A 17,491-nucleotide genomic window follows, 5' to 3' on the forward strand; every position below is an offset into this window, starting at 1 on the left:
TTTAATCAAACACATCCTTCTCATTTGCATACTACACATTCTAAATTGATTGTGAGATTAGATTACTACGTCCCAAATCATAGCATGTTCAAACTAGTATGCCACAAATACCCTGCTTATATACTTTCAAGTTGGGTATTTAAAGTGAATCAGTTTTTTGGGGGGTTGTCAAGGATGTGCTTGATTGGCTGCCAAAAGCAAGGTTTGGACATCTCTCGTTTATGACAGTATGGTGGCTTATGAAGTTAAAAGTTGTTCCAGTGGTTAGATTTAATATCGGCATAGCATAGATAACTTTTGGCACCAGGCATAAAATTCAAAATTGCCGCTGCATGCTTGGAAACATCTGGGACAGACATTTCCTTCTGTGGTCTAGGAAAAACGTTTTGCTAATATCGAAGGGTGAGACCCAGAAGGGCTTATGGAGATATCTTGATTAGCTTTTTCTGCTACCAAAAGTGAATTCTTAATCAATTTGGAGTTTGAAATTAGTACACAAAGATCAAGTCTTTTGTTCTGGCCCTCATGTAAAGTTGGTAAAATGTCACTTCTTTACTCACCCACCCATCTATATAGCCCATAACCCCATTTAAGTATATAGATGAAAAAAAGTCAGTGACAGGTCTCTATTCGACTTCTCAGTCTTAAAAAAATGTTGAGCGATAAAGGCAAAAGAGAATTTCGGGCAGGCTGGTCCACTTGTGCTTTTGGAAATCCAATTTGCCGCAATCCTGCTTGATTTCAAACTGATCCAAATCTATCCGCACTCTGAAAATAGATCTTACACATTCCTATTCACTACACGCTTCATCTGAGCTTTCTCTGGTGTGTAACAACCCTTAAAGCTCAGGTGACAGTAAATTCTGCAGAAAGGTCGATCTACAGGCACGAGGTTTCTTTTTTCAAAAACAGCTGTTAAGTGCAATTTATAGTTGTGCGTGGGTTTTACGCCGTAGCCTGACATTCACATCTGCAAAATTGTAACAATGTGTCCGTTCTACGTGGACCGCAAGCGCTGTGATTGGTCCTAGAACCCCTCTCGTTAGGTCCTCATGCGGATTTCCGCTAACGACGGTAAAACAAAAGATAGATCAAGTTGAGAGGTGATAAACTTCAGCTGCAAAAATAATCGCAATTTTACCTCCATTAAAGCTAATCTTCTTAAATCATACACAACAAACTGCTGCTTCTTCGTATTTGGAGGTTGTACTGGCAAAGCGCCTTCTTCTTCAGCTGTTGTACTGCTACTGTGGGTTACACACATGGAAACTGCCTACTAGTGGTCTACGTGTGTAAGTGATTTTTTTTTTCGAATTCATGAAAAAGAACATTAAACAAGAAAATGAAATCAAGTATACAAATCACACAAAATGTAAAATAATAATAATTAACAATAATTACCCACAAAGATTTTTTTATAACTATAGTCAATGTCATTTGCCTGTTTAAAAAGGGGTGAGAAGAAGAAAAAACCACCCCTTATACACAAATCAGAGCTTACAATAATCGACCAACGCTCCAAATATTCATACATCTTACTAAGTTATACCTCAAAACAATACAAAAAAGCACAACAAGTACAGAAACAAGCAAGACAAATTATGTCATCTGCAAATAAAACCATCCTCCACAACTTAGATACTGAACATATGTCATTAATATGCAAAATAAACAGTTTGGGTCCCAACACTGACCCCTGAGGGACCCCACAAGCAATGTCCAAACATACTGACCTGTAGTTTCCAACTTCGCAAACTGCTGTCTCTTACTTAAATTACTCCTCACCCAGTCTAATACTATCCACCTGACACGGTACCTCTCCAGTTGATTTATAACAATGTCATGGTTAATTGTATCGAAAGCTTTTTTAAGATCAACAAATACTCCCATTACATAATTGATTCCTCAGTTGATTCTTTTATTGCCATAGATGTAGACCTATTCACTCTAAACCCATACTGACTGTCGGTAAGTAATTCATGTTTATACAAGAATATTTCCAATCTATTGTTAAAGACTTTTTTAAGAATTTTAGAAAACTGTGGAGGTAAAGAGACCGCTCCATAGTTGTTGGAGTGGTGCTTACTTCCATTTTTATAGAGAGGTATGACTTTGGCTATTTTCACGTTGACATGGACGATGACGCAGATGTATGAATAAAAACCGACGTGTAGACACAATTGCATCATTCATACATTCATCTTGCATCAAAGAAATGTCGACTTTATTGGTTAGAATCATAGAATCGTTAGCATCACAAACGGCCCTGTATTTTTAAAGCAGTAGATATAATTTGGACAATTTTTGGGGCAAACCATATATATATTGTTCTGATCTCAGACCAGCATTGATGTGAACACAGTTAATCTAATGGATATTGAATTGCATTGTTGTTCAAGTCCAACTCAGCACCATGTGTTGGTCCTTAGCAAGAAATTCTGCTGTACTGGTATTCCCTCCAAATTCTTAACTAGTCTCAAAATGGAAATTCTCGGTCTAGGTTGGTGTGTTTAGTATGGTGTGTTAATGTCCATTGTAAATGTCCATTCCTTGTCTAGTTAGTACCACTTTCAAAGCAATTTCTAAACTGGTCATGGATCAGCGGGTCAGCTTTTTCAACTCTTGAAATAATAATCTTACCGGAACCCGAGGCGATGGAAGTGCCGGCTACCCAGCTTGGTAACAGCTTTTTTAGCCAAATCCTCCAGGTTGTTGGATCCTTCATCATTAACCACCATGGCCAAGATCTGCCCAGTTTCAACGTCGTCTACATACTTGGCCAACCGTCTGCTCTCATCCTTGCTCCTATACGTGTCGAACCTGTACACGCACACAAACAAACAAACGTAAAAGTGGGTCATAGAGATGAATCATGGCCCAGTCAAGGAGCATAATTGAAGCCAACAAGAATACTTTGGAATTCTAGGTATGAATGATTGTTTGAAGAGAGTGATTCAATAACAGACACAGATTTCTGTGATGAAAAATAGACACGGTTCAAACGTCTGCAATGCTGCCAATTTGGAAGTGACTTTGTTTTGACAGTCGATTTGTGATTCCTGCTCTAATTCCAAACGCACATTAAAACCATCAGTTCGTTTTTAAATGATGTGCTAAAGTAACAAATTCTAGTCCATCAAAAATAAAAACCCATTCATTAAGAAAAGAAAAACTTGGGAGACCAAACATAGCACTGACCTATCAGAATGCAGCACCTCTCCGGTCTTCTGGTTAATGACGTGAACGATGATGCCTCGGTTGCCCCAGCTCCTCTCGAAGTGGTAACTTTTCTCATTGCCTTCTCCAGCATGGAGCGTTTTGTTCAGAAGCGTCCACGACAGCTTCTTTTCTCCGTGGATTTCCAAAGATCCTCCTGTTCCAACGCCAATGTACTTTCGACCGAAATAACTGTGCACCTCATCGGTGTCGTCAGACCTGTTTGACGTACGAAGAATTCAAATATACGAAATTCAAAATGCCCAATGCTTGTTACAAAACTGTTTTATACCACTCGTGCACACCCACGCTGGTGTTTTAATGTAGATGGTGTGTCGTAAGCACATGCAAAAGGAACAAATTTGCGAAAATTCAATTACAATTTAAGGTTTGCTGCGACTTGGCATTCATCAACCAAGAGATGGGTACATTTGAGCTTTGAGAAAATAGATTTGTTACCTGCCAAAGAGAGAAATGGTGAGGTTGCCTTTGTAAGGACAATCCTCACTGCCGATGTGAAGTTCGCCCTTGTTTCCGATGAGGATGTGCTTAGCTCGCAGCAAAATGGGTCGGTTGGTATCAGCTATCACAAGTTTCCCTGAATAAAAATATTTTTTTTTAGTGTACTTCCACATAGGAAATCGAGACGTTGGAAAGGGTTTTTTGAGGACAATCTACCTCCGTTGAGGATCTCGATGGAATGGACGGTGGCAGAGGAGGTGAGGATGACTTTACGGCCGTAACCGATGGTGACTCGATGTGCTTCGTTGTGACCGGGGGTCCATGGATGTAGACCAGGCATCTTATCAGGACAAACTGCAGCACAAAGACTTTCAAATGTAATTTTGTGCCGATAGAAAAGCTTTTTTACAGTAACTTCACCTTTTTCTTTAACCTCCCCATTAAAAACTGATGATTGCATGTCTTTCTGAAGAACCCAAGTTAGAAATTGTACTTTTAACAAGATCCGCAATGATTTCAGTCTGACCTTTTTGTGCGGCACATTTCAGAGCCATTGCTTTCGGCATCTGTCACAATGTAATGAAGGTTTAAGAAAAAGGCTCTTATTGAAGGATGAGGTATACGTTTACCTATAGATCGTAAATGAAAGTGCAGAGAAACACTTACAAAAATTAACCATGGTTTTACTACAGTTAAAAACTACATAAAAACATGGTTACTGTTGTAAAATCAATGCACCAAAAACCGTTTACTACAAAAAAAAAACATGGTTTATTTTCACAAGGGAAGTGCTATACAGTATCTCAAAGCTGTATATACTTTTAAATAAAAGTCTTAAAAGCATGGTAGCAAAAAATGACTTGTATAATTCAAAGAAAATAAAAATCAGAGAAAAATTATGACTGGTGCAAAACCGTTATTAACATCGTGCTGCGGAAAAAGACATGATATGACCTCTTTGAAGCAAACAAACAGTTGTCTACAGATAAACGTCATATGTTTTAGATGTCTAGACTGAAGCTGTACCGTGATAACCCTTCAACGGTTCGCTATTATCTAACTGATAAAATAAAGTCAGCAGTTCAGTCTTAGATATTGTTGGATTTTTCTCTAACTGCGTTCAGATGGGTCCATGTCACTGCATATTGAAATGGTCCTGTTTTCCATTTAATGTAGTAAAAAACTTTAGCCAAATTCTTGAAATAAATTCACAAATGACATCTCCAGATCAAGAGCAGCTGCTGTCATACTGGTAGTATTTCCATCTCTCGACTTTTAAATCCATTGACTGTGCTATCTGAGGTATTGCTTATGCTTACAAAAAAATCAATGGCAAACCAAACAACAACGCTAGCAAACATTTTAGTAACACTGGTGTGATCAAGTGAGTTTATGCCTTAAACAAGTAAAAATATCAGCCAGATGGGAAAGAAAAATAAACTTAATCCAAGTTTTATTTTAATGCAATAAACTTAGTTTATTTGTTTTACCCCACTGGCAGATAGTTTTACCTGTACAAGCATAAACAGATTTTCTTTCTTTAAATCTTGGGTCATTTTGCTTATCAAGTAAATTGATCTCGATTTAAGATTTGGCCCAATCCCATTTTCTGTCTTACCCCTTGGTAAGCAACAGCATGTTTATGTATTAGTGTTTTACCGGCATCAAAGAAGGTGTCTTAGATCTTAAAAGGTATATTTTGGAAAAAATGTCTACATAGGCAGTTTTAAGATTAAGAACTGTAAAAACCTAAAAAAAAAAAAACTTTCATATGAAAAGAAGAAATCAAACTTCATTCACCAACAAATGAACCTTCTTATATAAAATGAAAAAATAAAAACGTAAAAGCTTTCGAAGGGAGAGCCAATAAAAGAACAACAAAGAAAGTATTAGATTAAGCTTGTCTTTATTCGATTACTCCATTTATCCAATGCTCAGCTTGCAAAGAATAAAGGCAAGCACATCAGCCTGTCATTTCAAACAAACACTTTTATGTGACCACTGACTAGGTGTCCAGCAGCGATGCATTAATCTCACCACCACCCTGTACCGTATGCACAACCATTGTGAAACTGTGGAAAGCCATAATGCTTTGTGCTAAAAAGCAAATCTTCTTAAAAGACTCCTTTTTGATGGAAAGGAAGATGACAGCTTTGCTCGAAATACCGCAAACCGAAAAAAAAAACGTTTACACACGAAAACATGTTTTGGTACAGATGCGTGCAATTGCAATTGAATCGTGCGATCATTGTGACGGCTTACGATGCAAAAAGGCTCTGGTTTATGTTTTCTCCTTTGACGCGGCAAGCTGTGTTTCTTTTTATATAATTGCAACTAACTCATGTTTGCAATTACAGCGAGCGAAGGTCTAAAGGAACTTCTGTTTAAAATTACTCCACCGCAGCCGTGCCAAGGAAATTCGCATGGAATAGAAATCGACAGAATATTTACAGCTTGTAAAGATACGGATTGTACGTCGCGGCTAAAGCGAGTTATGGAATGCTGGACCAGAATGAAAGGCAGTGGAATAAAGTCTCAAAGGGCTGCTGCGGGTTTGGCACGCTGAATCCATGAGGATTTGTCTGTAATAAGACTCTCAGTTAGACGGTCTCTATGTAGGATGGATTAAGTTGAGATTGGAAAGATGTTGGTATATTTTTGATGGCCTTACACTAGCTCTCTGATATCGTATATTAGGAAATGTCACGATTCTCTCTGTCACCTAATATGAAGAGGACAGCAGATGATAGACGGATAGCAGAAAGATTGTTAGAAAGAAAAATGTAAAACAATGGAACAAGAATTTAGCACTTCTACCTTATATATTATGGTAGTTTATGTTATTGTAGTTCTTTCTACTAAAAGGTCTTTTGGGAACCAATCATGGTTCTTTAACTCTTTCACCGCCAGCGTTTTTAAAAAAAGTTGCCAGCCAGCGCCAGCGTTTTTCATGATTTTCACCAAAGTTTAATGCCTTCCAGAAAATGTTCTTCTTTAAATATATAAACATACAATATACCAAATGAAAGAACAGACCCTCTGCTTTCAAAAAAAAAAAAAAAAACGTTTCATCCTACCTTTAGTGGTTCTTTTGTAATCAGCTTTTGAATATGGGTAAGTTTTTGCAAAAACACCACATTTTGAGCAAAAAGCAAAAATAATTCCATTTTTGTGACGGACTTTTCATAGAGATCCCATTCAGAGCGATCTTTAAAACAGACACGGACATGCAGCAGCTTGCCATAGGGCAATACTTCCGGGTTTAAAAAGTTGCGGAAGGGCGCCACCTGGTGGATAATAGCGGTATTGCGGAAAGACGGAAAATCTCGTCATTGGCGGGGAAGCGTTTTCTCTTAATTGACGAGATATCTCGTCAATGGCGGGGAAAGAGTTAATGGCATCGCTGTGAAGAACCTCTTATAGTAGATTTTTCAAAATGATCAGATGATATTCACCTGATAAAACTGGCAAAAAAATCAAAATGACCTGTATCCATGAATCAGAATATCATAAAGATTGTGGCTGGGCCTATGGGATTTGGCTCAGTTGGACACATCAACTACCCAGAATAACCTGTCAATCACCCAAGGCTCAGCTGTTCGAAAGTGATCTGATTGGATTTAGCTTATCCAATTGGATCAAATCTTTAAAATGGGTTGTTTAAAAGATGAAAAGTATTCTGAATGTGGCTTCGATAACAAACGCCAATCTCAGTTTTGTTTCATCGTCTCTTCCCTTAAAGTTACCCCATATTGAGCATTCTAAATGATGTTTTTACATAGCTAAATATTAGCCAAAATAGCCAAAATTAGCTATATTTACATATATTTGACTGAATTTAATTGGATTGCAGGTTGTTACAGTTTACATGCACCCTAAACATCTAATTAAAATGTTAATTTACATGTATATTCTATATAATCCGAACCTAATGTTTGCACAAGCCAACAGCTAGGGTTGCCCAATTTGCGTATTAAAACCATCCCAGTGGCATTCAAAACTAGCCCAAAAGCATCCAAATGACTATCCACAGTGCAAATACTGTACCAATAACTAATAAACGAAATCCTTTCATCTTTACCCCACAGGAAAAAATCAACTCGTGGTACCCTTAATCTGAACTCAAAAAAGCAGAGGACTTGGCAACGCTGAGCACATTATCTCTCGTTGAGTTCACGCTTTATCTCTGGATAAATGTACAAAGTCAAAACTGAGTTGAAGAATTCTCAATTTTCGAAAGGAACAATGCTGTTTTATTGCTTTATGTAGCCTAATGTTATAAAAGTGCTTGACCCCATTACTCTAATAATGCGTGTTGCCATTGCCTTGCTATTCCATGTTTCTGTGACGAGAATCATGTGATACATAAATATATGATGAATATAACTTCAGGTGAACTTCAGCACAATTCTTCTGCGCGTGTGCATAAGGAATTTTTGCATCTGTTTACATGCATACTTTTTTCCTGCTGACTGGGTAACAGATCGGACTACACCACCCCTTTCAATACGATCAAAATTTGCATCGGATCGACTACAATCGTACTGATTAAAGCCCAATTTACAGTCGTGCGTAGGTTCTACGCCATAGGCTATCCGTAGCCTGTGCGTAGCTCTGCGTAGCCTGACACGCACCTCGCAAAAATTGTAACAGCGCGTCAGATCTACGCGGACCGCAAGCGCTGTGATTGGTCCACCAGAACCCCTCCCGTCAGGTAAAAAAACTGCGTCATAGCTATTTCCGTTTGTGACGGTGAAAACAAAGATGAGCCAAGTTGAGGAGTGATTTAACTCAAACTGCAACAAAAGTCACTGTTTATTTACTTCCATCATTGCTGTTCTTCTCAAAACATACACAACAAGTTGCTGTTTCTTCTTCGTTTGTGAGTTAACTTGCCAAGCTTCTTCTTCTCTGACGGTCACGCTGCTACTGTGGTTACACGCGTGGATACTGCCCACCAGCGGTTCCGCGTGTGTTTGCACGTCGACGCGGAGGACGACGCAAAAGTATAAATGAAAACCGACTCGGAACCTACGCCGTAGGACCTACGCACGACTATAACGAGCCCTTAAGGTGTTTACATGAAGGCTTTTAAATCTGATTGAGCCATTAATCCGATTACAAACGGATTATTTGGTTGCATGTAAACGTAGCTATTGTGATGGGTGATCCCATTTAGAGCCCTAGTAATTTGGATTTGGTGATCTGAAAAAGTGTGTATCTGGATCAGTGTGATCCAATCCAATTTTGCTTTAAAATCTGTTAGAGAAGACAGATTACCTGATAGCAACCCTTTTAAAAATTGCATGGTATTTTTGGCATATTGATTACCATTGGTAAAACTATGGTCTTACTACAGTAACCATGGTTAACGTAGCAAAAGCATGCTTATTTTGAAGTAACTGTGGTTTTTTGGTTGGTAAATTGTTGTAGGTTAAAACATGAGATTTTCAAATCCAGATTATTTTGATCCAGATAAAATTTGGGCCCAGAACACCATAGGGATGCCCTGACAACCTTCCAGAACAACTGGCATACTGGCAATGAGCTCTTTTTCTTTAAAAAATCTAGGTGTTTTTCAAAAAGCATTTCAGTATTTTATATGCTGTACAAATAAGTATTGACAAAGCAAGGAAAAGACACTTACCAGCATGAGTGATGTGAAGAACAGCTACCGCAAGAAAAGCGACACAGATCTTCATTTTTAGCACTGTTGTTTGGCTCGGCCCAGTATTGAAAAACGCCTCACCTGCAAAACAAACATTGACTCCTTTAGCATTTAGGGATGCTGAATTTATCCATGCACAAAATGCGACCAGTTGAATGAAAACATGCCAAAAAACATAAGAGACGTTGCCATAGAAACCGAGGGGCTGTATTTTCAGTTTGCCAAAAACCGACTGCGGTGGGCTCGACTTTTATATTCTTTTGAAACTTTGGAGATCTGAAGGTTATGTGGATAAATTATCTTCAAAAAGATTTGGAGAGTACCAGCAATACGACTTGAACATCCAAAAAGGATCAAAGAACCGGAGGTCCGGGAGCTCAGGTACTGATGGGTTTATTAATAGTCTGCTTGTTTAAATGCAGTTATGTAAAAAGTTACATAACTGATAATACACATACATGGGATCCTCAATCTGCAGGCTTTATGCTCAACAGACCAATTATATGACAAGGAGAGTTACATGACAAAGCAGCCTTAGGCGACACTATGTCATCTGACGAAAATGTAATAATGATATTAATCTAATCCAAAAACTACCACTATTTTGATTTATCAGTCTAACAGGCAGTCTTTTATTTAAGATTCTGCAGTAGAATTATAATGTCATGGTATTTATTAGTATTGCCGATATGCCTGGGGCTTGATGGCTTTCTGTCCCAAGGTACCTTGCATCATGTCCTGTCCGATGTGTCAAACGTGTGCTGCTGTGCATTTCTGCACTACGGAGCATGAAAACATCTACTGTTGTGATTTCCCGGGATAATGGTCTGCAACTGCCAAGTTTTCGTCTTATAGGCATCTCAGTCATAGTGCGCAATAAAACCGTGGCAATGCACTCATGAACAGATCCAAAGCTGTTTGCTTGTTTGTTGATTCAAATCGCAACAGGATGTGCGCAAGAGGGAAGTGATGAAGAAATAAACCAATAAGAGAAAGATCTATCGAGGAGTTCAGATGCAAAATCCTCTAAATGCGTCATGTTTTCATGTAAATGAGCATGAAATGAAATGAGCATGTTTAAGTTTAGTAATTTCGCTTAAATGGTAATGAAAATGTTATTAGTCAGTAATTAAAATGCCTTATTTAAAAAAAATACTTCATTTCATTGGTATTTAACAAATTTCGCTGTTGTTTGCTGCAAAACCCTCTAAGTGCATGCAAGCTATTTTGTAAAAAAAAAAACCCCACAAATAATCCACTTTTTGGACAAGACGTAGTAAACAGTTGCAAAATTACTAAAGATGCAACTCGAAACATTGCAAATGATGAAAGTCAGAATGCAAAAATCGCAACTTTTCAATTTTCCGTCAGTCTTAGTACACAATGTAACTACAGAAGAGTTAAGTTTTAAATAGGAAAAATATCGAAACTCTTTGGTTATTTTTGAGCGCGATGCTAATGGTCTAATCAGATTTAATGGATTATGCTAAGCTATGCTAAAAGTGCTAACACCAGACCCGGAGATCGGCTGAATGGATTCCAAAATGGTAAAAATGTTTAACTCTGGGTGAGCTGGAAAATGGGCCCTTTTTCAAAAAAAGTGTAATGTCCATTTAAGCTTCTGTGCACTTTAAGGGTATTTGCTGAAAAATTTGCGCCGTTTAACCAATTCTACGAAACTGAATGGCCTGGGGTCAAGTTTAAGCGAATTTTAAGCAAAAGTATATGAACGTATAATACGTGCCGAAAGCATTCGGTTAATATCATTATCTCATTTCTGACGGAGGTGGCGTTTAGAGGCTTTTGCATCCGAGGTTCTGCAATAAAGAGATCCAAAAATGAATCTAATCGGAAGGGTTGGAGCTGGACACATTAAAAAGATGATTGTTGTGAGTCTAGAGCAACGCAAGTGTGAGCATGTGATTTTTTTAACTTGTATTTTACTTTGATACAAAAACGAGTTAGGTATGGGCCTCTCGATCGAACCCATGACTTTGCACTGCTAACACAACTCTCTAACAGTTGAGCTACATGAACCAAAATTACGTTTTGGATTGAGTTATCCCCTTAACTTTAGCATCAAAAAGCACATATATGACCCAGGATCACAAAACTAGTTATAATGGTCAATTTTTGGATGGGCAATATTTGGCCGATACACAACTAAAAATATGGAATCTGAGGGTGAAAAAAATCTAAATTTTGAGAAAATGTCCTTTAAAGTTGTCCAAATCCTTAGCAATACCTGTTACTAATGATAAATACATTTTTATATATATATTTACAGTAGGAAATTTACTAAATATCTTCACTGAACTTGATACTTAATATCCCAATAATTTTGGGCACAAAAAATATTATAATTTGTCCCCATACAATGTATTATTGGCTGCTGCTATAAATATACTGCACCTACCCGTGCTACTTCTGACTGGTTTTGTGGTCCAGGGTTACATGTTTTTTTCAAGCAATTCTTGACACGGCATGGTGGTAATAAAAACTTTAGAGTAAAAATGAAAACACAAGTCCATGGTGGATAGCCTGAGAGTTTATTTAAGTTTTTGAAATCATGGTAATTAATTCTGGTATTACATGCCAGCAGATGTACAGATGTAGGCTGAACTCTTTCCTGGGTGCCGCACCTCCCGTTTGAATTAAAGAAGGGTTTACACGTCCCACGGGATACAACCTGCAAACAAAAAGTGAATATGATTTTTCATAAAACAATAACATTTCAATAACAAACTCTGCATCCGGCTAAGACTGTATATTATTAGCCTCCTTTCAGTGCTGTTTGCTAAGCAAGCTTTACTATCACTATTGCTCATCTTTTATAAAGCTGACTTACATTAAAGGAGGAAACATACTGTGTGTACAGTATAGATGCCAGATTTTAATAGAGAAGGGCCATTCAGTCCCATTCCTGGACAGACTTTAGAGTTTAAACCCTGCTGTCTGTAATTTTCAAGTCATTTAATAAAAATGGATCAGATGTGTTTGATTAAGGTTTGGGTTAAACTCTACAGGACATTGGCCCTGCAGGAGCGAATTGAACAGCCCTGCCAATAAAACTTTTACTTCATCAAGCGACTGCATAGAAAGGCACTTAAATCCTCTAAACACACCGGGAAACAGCACGACAACCAAATACACCGTGCTGATACAAATATCCCAAATGCACGCTTCTCATTTCAGAAGTTCACAGGTGCCAACTGTAAGAGTAAAGACCAGCAGGACCTAGTTATACCCCTAAATTACAGAACCAGCCACAAACTCAATCAAAAACTACATAACTACTATATACCCAACTATGTACTATAAATCACTTTATATACTGCTTACACTGTAAAAAACAGTCTGACTCTGCAGTTTCAAACATGAATCCATGTCACACTGTGCAATACGCATCTGCCTCAAAATGAAATTATAGATATGCAGCACACCTCAGGAAAAGAAGACATGGCAAAGCGGGTAAAGAGATGTGGCAGTTCGACTCCTGTGCGTACAGAAATAGCATCTTCTTTTCTTGCAGTTCAAGTGTAAAAGTACAGTAAGACTGCTAGGTAACTTTCAGCCACACTGACTTTGTGTCTGACGTGATTGAAATTGATGAAAATAGAATCCTCTTATTGGGTTTTCAAATGCTTGCAAAGATTCCCCTAAGCCAAATCCCACAAGATCTATAAGGCTGATGTACGCAGAGGTGACACTCATCTTTAAATGCAGCCGCATGTATGCAATTAACAGAAATGCGCATTATAAATAGTACAACTTTCCATTACTGTTGGCCGATATGCCCCATTTTGAGATCATCGATACACGATAGTCATAGATTGGTAGACTAAAAATAAGCAAGGGCAACACTGTCATGACCACAACCTTCTTAAAACTGAAAAAGTGGGAGCGGGAACAACAAACTCGCTGGTTTTAACCCTCTGTGCCTAACAACCTCTCTAGTGCAAGGAAATGTGAGAGCCATGCGTATAACAAGTTCAGGTACTAGCAGGAGTCCATGCCGCGCGCATTTAGGTCCGAGCAAGAGTCCAAGATGCACGCATTTGAGTCCACATGCGTGCGAGAAGGAATCCGCGCGCATTACAAGCTCACTTGCACAAAGTGAAGTTCAGAAACCCTCTCATGCGAGGAAAAGCACGCAATACGCATGTTCATGTGAAACTATGATGAAAATAATAATAACCATCGCCAACTATCCTCATGAAAGCCCGCTTTTAGCGATATGTCTGACGATCGTTGATACACGATACTATCGTCTATCGGCACAACCCTACTTATTTCATCTTTAGTTTTAGTCCATATGATGTATGTAGAGTTGCGAAAAGTTCAGGTACATTTCCATGGAAACTTAATCTGTAATCTTTAAAGTGGACCCTGTGTTTTCGAAGCTTTGATTGCGTTTACGGTGCACAATATAACATGTATTTTTCACACAATTTATTCCTTTAGAAATACACAACGAATTCTGATTGTGTAGCTTGTTAAGCGCGTTGTGATTCAATATAGATATGTACACTAGATTTCGCCTTGGCTACGGCAGTTCATTGGAACAAATGCGTCAATAGAGCCGCCATCTTGAAACAGGGGAGCCCTTCATCAGCGTCGTTGTAGGCAATGGTGTAACGGAAATAAAATCACCATAAATCGTCATAAATACGATTTTCTAGGTTTTCTGTTGGTTTGTTCCAACAGTCAGACATGTATTTAGCACCAGAGTCCAGATTTTTTTTTACATTTTGATATTTTGAAAATCAACTTTTTCTAGCTATAATGCATAGTGCTAGTAGGCCTAACATCCATACGCAGCACAAAAGTCCGGCATCGTCCATGAATTCGAAGTACAGGCGGAGATAGCAGCGTTACTTCCTATGACAAGACCCCTGTTCCAAGATGGCGGCGGTTTTGACGCATGCTTAAAACCCCAAAGTGACATCTAGTGTACATATTTATGGTGATTCGACAGCAGCTTAGCTTAGCCAGAGCCGTTTGAGCTTAGCTGACATCTGGCGTTTTCCTGTAGGCAGAGGTTAGTCAAAAAGACGTAATTTTTCTGGGAAGTAGAGGGCTGTAGTCCAAAGCGGCCTTTCTCTGTAGATCTTGAAAATGCGAATTTTGTTAAAGGTCACGCTTTTCCTGATCCCATTTTTCAAACTTTAGTAAGTGCGTAATGTTGCTGTTAGAGCATAAATAATAAATGCAAATGTAAAAAGCTCAAAGTTCACTGCCAGGCAATATATTTTCTTTAACAGAATTTGCTTTTCAAAGCCTACAGTGAAAACGGACGCTTTGGACTACAGCCCTCTACTTCCTGATTGAATGACGTCAATAAAAGAGTATTTTGACTAAACTTCGCCCATAGGAATACGTCAGTCACCAGCTTTGGAAAGCAAAAAGATTTACTATGATACAAGCCCCTCTTCTGTACAAGCCAGAATATTATGGACTTCAAAGTTTCACATACTGGCTATAAGCCACAACACTGTAATTCAATGAAAATTTTGGTGATTTCGGCATGGATAAACACCACTTACACTTCCAAAATGTACAAATCCAATTAGAGGTGTCTGCCTAAGCGATCAGACAACTTTGAAGATGACAATGAGAAAAAAATCCCACTTATACTGAATAAAGATCACCTATAGTAGCAGCCCAGTAACATCTTAGAAACCATCCAGAGCAACCATAGCAATCTAGTGAATGCATTAAGAGGCAACCGCATCCCGTCACCATGCCAACCAAGCACTGTGGTCCGACTTCTGCACAGCCAAGCATCTTTCAAATTACCTTCTGAAATCTGCTTTCCTGTCACGTTTCTCCATTGCAGACTGCTAGGCCAGTCGGTCCCTACTACTGTATGCCCTTTCAAACTTTCACACAAATTCCCAACGCTGAGAAAGTCTATTCCAAAACATTACATCAGCTTGTAAAGACTTCAATCCAGACATCCGAAAGCCGTCTCTTTCTGGGCTATCTATCCTCTTACAGACTGTTGCCCTCGCAGATAACCCACTTCCACCCCTGTCCTTCAAGTTGACCCGTCCTATCAGCGCAGAGAGAACAAACAGACCTCGCCCAGAACAAAGTCTGCAGTCTCAGCAGATGACATCAGATCAAAATATTATTTTATTTTTCAGTAACATCAAACATGTAACAAAAGTGGGTGGTTACACAAATTAGATGGTGTGGCACCTTCGATTTGATTCAGTTTGGTTAACAGTCATGTCAAATATCCACCAGGGTATGAAGGATATAGCACAATAAGGAAGCCAAAAAACACATGGAGTAAGATGTGGGGGTTCTGTTTTCTCTCATTACCTCGAAGAAGTGTTTTTCAACGCACCGTTTGAGTTTTATGGAAACAAACAGGAGTGACCCTGAGCAGCAGTTATTGGAAACTTTATGAGCTTGCCAGGCTACGTAAAACACCCGGAGCCTCCGTGGTCCATTTACACTCCAAGAAAACAGAGTGGAAGAACTTCAGACGGAAGGAAACTCCTTGATTTAATTATAATATTTAGTTTTTACCCCTGATGCCTCTTAAGAAGAAGTCGCTATGATGATGTAAGAAACAGAGTCTGGAAATCTGAGCCACAAGCTTTTAATATATAAATGTAATTACCATGGGCTATAAAAGACTGGGAACTCCTGTATTGTACAGCAGATTATCACCCATATTCATCACACAGCTGGGTCAAATAAAGGGTTTCGGTCACATAAACATTAGTTGCTTCTGGAAGGTTCCACAGAGGATAAAGTTGGGTGATCTAATGCTTAAAATAAAAAATGAAATCCCAGTCATCTGGCAGACGCTTTATCCAAAGTGACTTACAGTGCATTCAAGCAAAAAAAAAATTCAGTATGTGTGCTCCCGTGTGATCAAACCCATGACCTTTTTTGCTGCTAATGCAATGTTTTAGCAATTGAGCTACAGGAACAGAAACTTACCCTTTGTCAATACATGAGGTTTGCTAATCGCTACACAATTTACAGGTACAGTAACAAAAACAAACTTGCCTGGGGTCATAGACGTTGGAAAAATTGATGTTTGCGTAACAATGTACTAAAATTAGGGTTGCAAAGCTTGGGAATTTTGGAAATATTCCAAGTTGGAAACTTAAGGAATTAAATTTATACAAATTATATCACATACAAGCTACCTCAACACCTTTAACAGTGTGCCACAGTTTCCATTTACTTTCGGGTAATTTTCATGGAAAGTTTCCAAAATTCCCGGAATGTTGTAACCCTACCTAAAATCAGAAAAAAAATGTGTTTTTTGTGCTAAAATTAGGTTGCAAACCTTGGGAATTTTGGAAATATTCCACGTTGGAAATTTAAGGAATTCAAAGGAAATTTAGCAAATTTTTAGTAATTCATACAAATTGTATCACATACAAACATTAGCTTCCTCAACATCTGACTCCTCTTTAACCATGTGCCACAGTTCCCATTTATTTCCCTGTAAATTTTATGGAAAGTTACCAAAATTCCCAAAATGTTTTAACCCTAACTAAAATAAGGATGTTTACACAACGATGTATTAAAATTAGGTTTGCAGAGCTTGGGAATTTTGGAAATATTCCAAGTTAGAAATGTAAGTAATTAAAGTAATTTATTTTTTACATTTTGAGTAATTTATACAAATTGTATAACATACAAACATTAGCTTCCACAACATCTGACTCATCTTTAACCGCTTGACACAGTTCCCATTTATTTCTGTGCAATTTCCATGGAAAGTTCCCAAAATGTTGTAACCCTAACTAACATAAGGATGTTTACACAACGATGTATTAAAATTAGGTTTGCAAAGCTTGGGAATTTTGGAAATTTTCCAAGTTAGAAATGTAAGTAATTAAAGTAAATTGTTTTTTACATTTTGAATAATTTATACAAGTTGTATAACATACAAACATTAGCGTCCACAACATCTAACTCATCTTTAACAGCTTGACACAGTTCCCATTTATTTCTGTGCAATTTCCAAGGAAAGTTCCCAAAATGTTGTAACCCTAACTAACATAAGGATGTTTACACAACGATGTATTAAAATTAGGTTTGCATAGCTTGGGAATTTTGGAAATTTTCCAAGTTAGAAATGTAAGTAATTAAAGTAAATTGTTTTTTACA

General features: G+C 38.1%; 1 protein-coding gene across 1 annotated transcript in view; it reads right to left on the reverse strand.

Annotated features, from left to right (window-relative positions):
- The window catches only part of cemip (cell migration inducing hyaluronidase 1), a 165,670-nt gene that overhangs the window by 89,149 nt on the left and 59,030 nt on the right, over positions 1 to 17,491 (reverse strand). Inside the window, exons 2-6 of the mRNA XM_065249447.2 lie at positions 9,326 to 9,427; positions 3,895 to 4,032; positions 3,676 to 3,814; positions 3,199 to 3,435; positions 2,641 to 2,820 (exon numbers count right to left, since the gene is read on the reverse strand). Of these exons, the coding sequence (XP_065105519.2) occupies positions 2,641 to 2,820; positions 3,199 to 3,435; positions 3,676 to 3,814; positions 3,895 to 4,032; positions 9,326 to 9,380 (749 nt within the window). The 5' untranslated portion in view covers positions 9,381 to 9,427. The remainder of the gene's footprint in view (positions 1 to 2,640; positions 2,821 to 3,198; positions 3,436 to 3,675; positions 3,815 to 3,894; positions 4,033 to 9,325; positions 9,428 to 17,491) is intronic.

Source organism: Paramisgurnus dabryanus, chromosome 2, assembly GCF_030506205.2.
Source record: "Paramisgurnus dabryanus chromosome 2, PD_genome_1.1, whole genome shotgun sequence".
Classification (NCBI taxonomy): Eukaryota; Metazoa; Chordata; class Actinopteri; order Cypriniformes; family Cobitidae; genus Paramisgurnus; species Paramisgurnus dabryanus.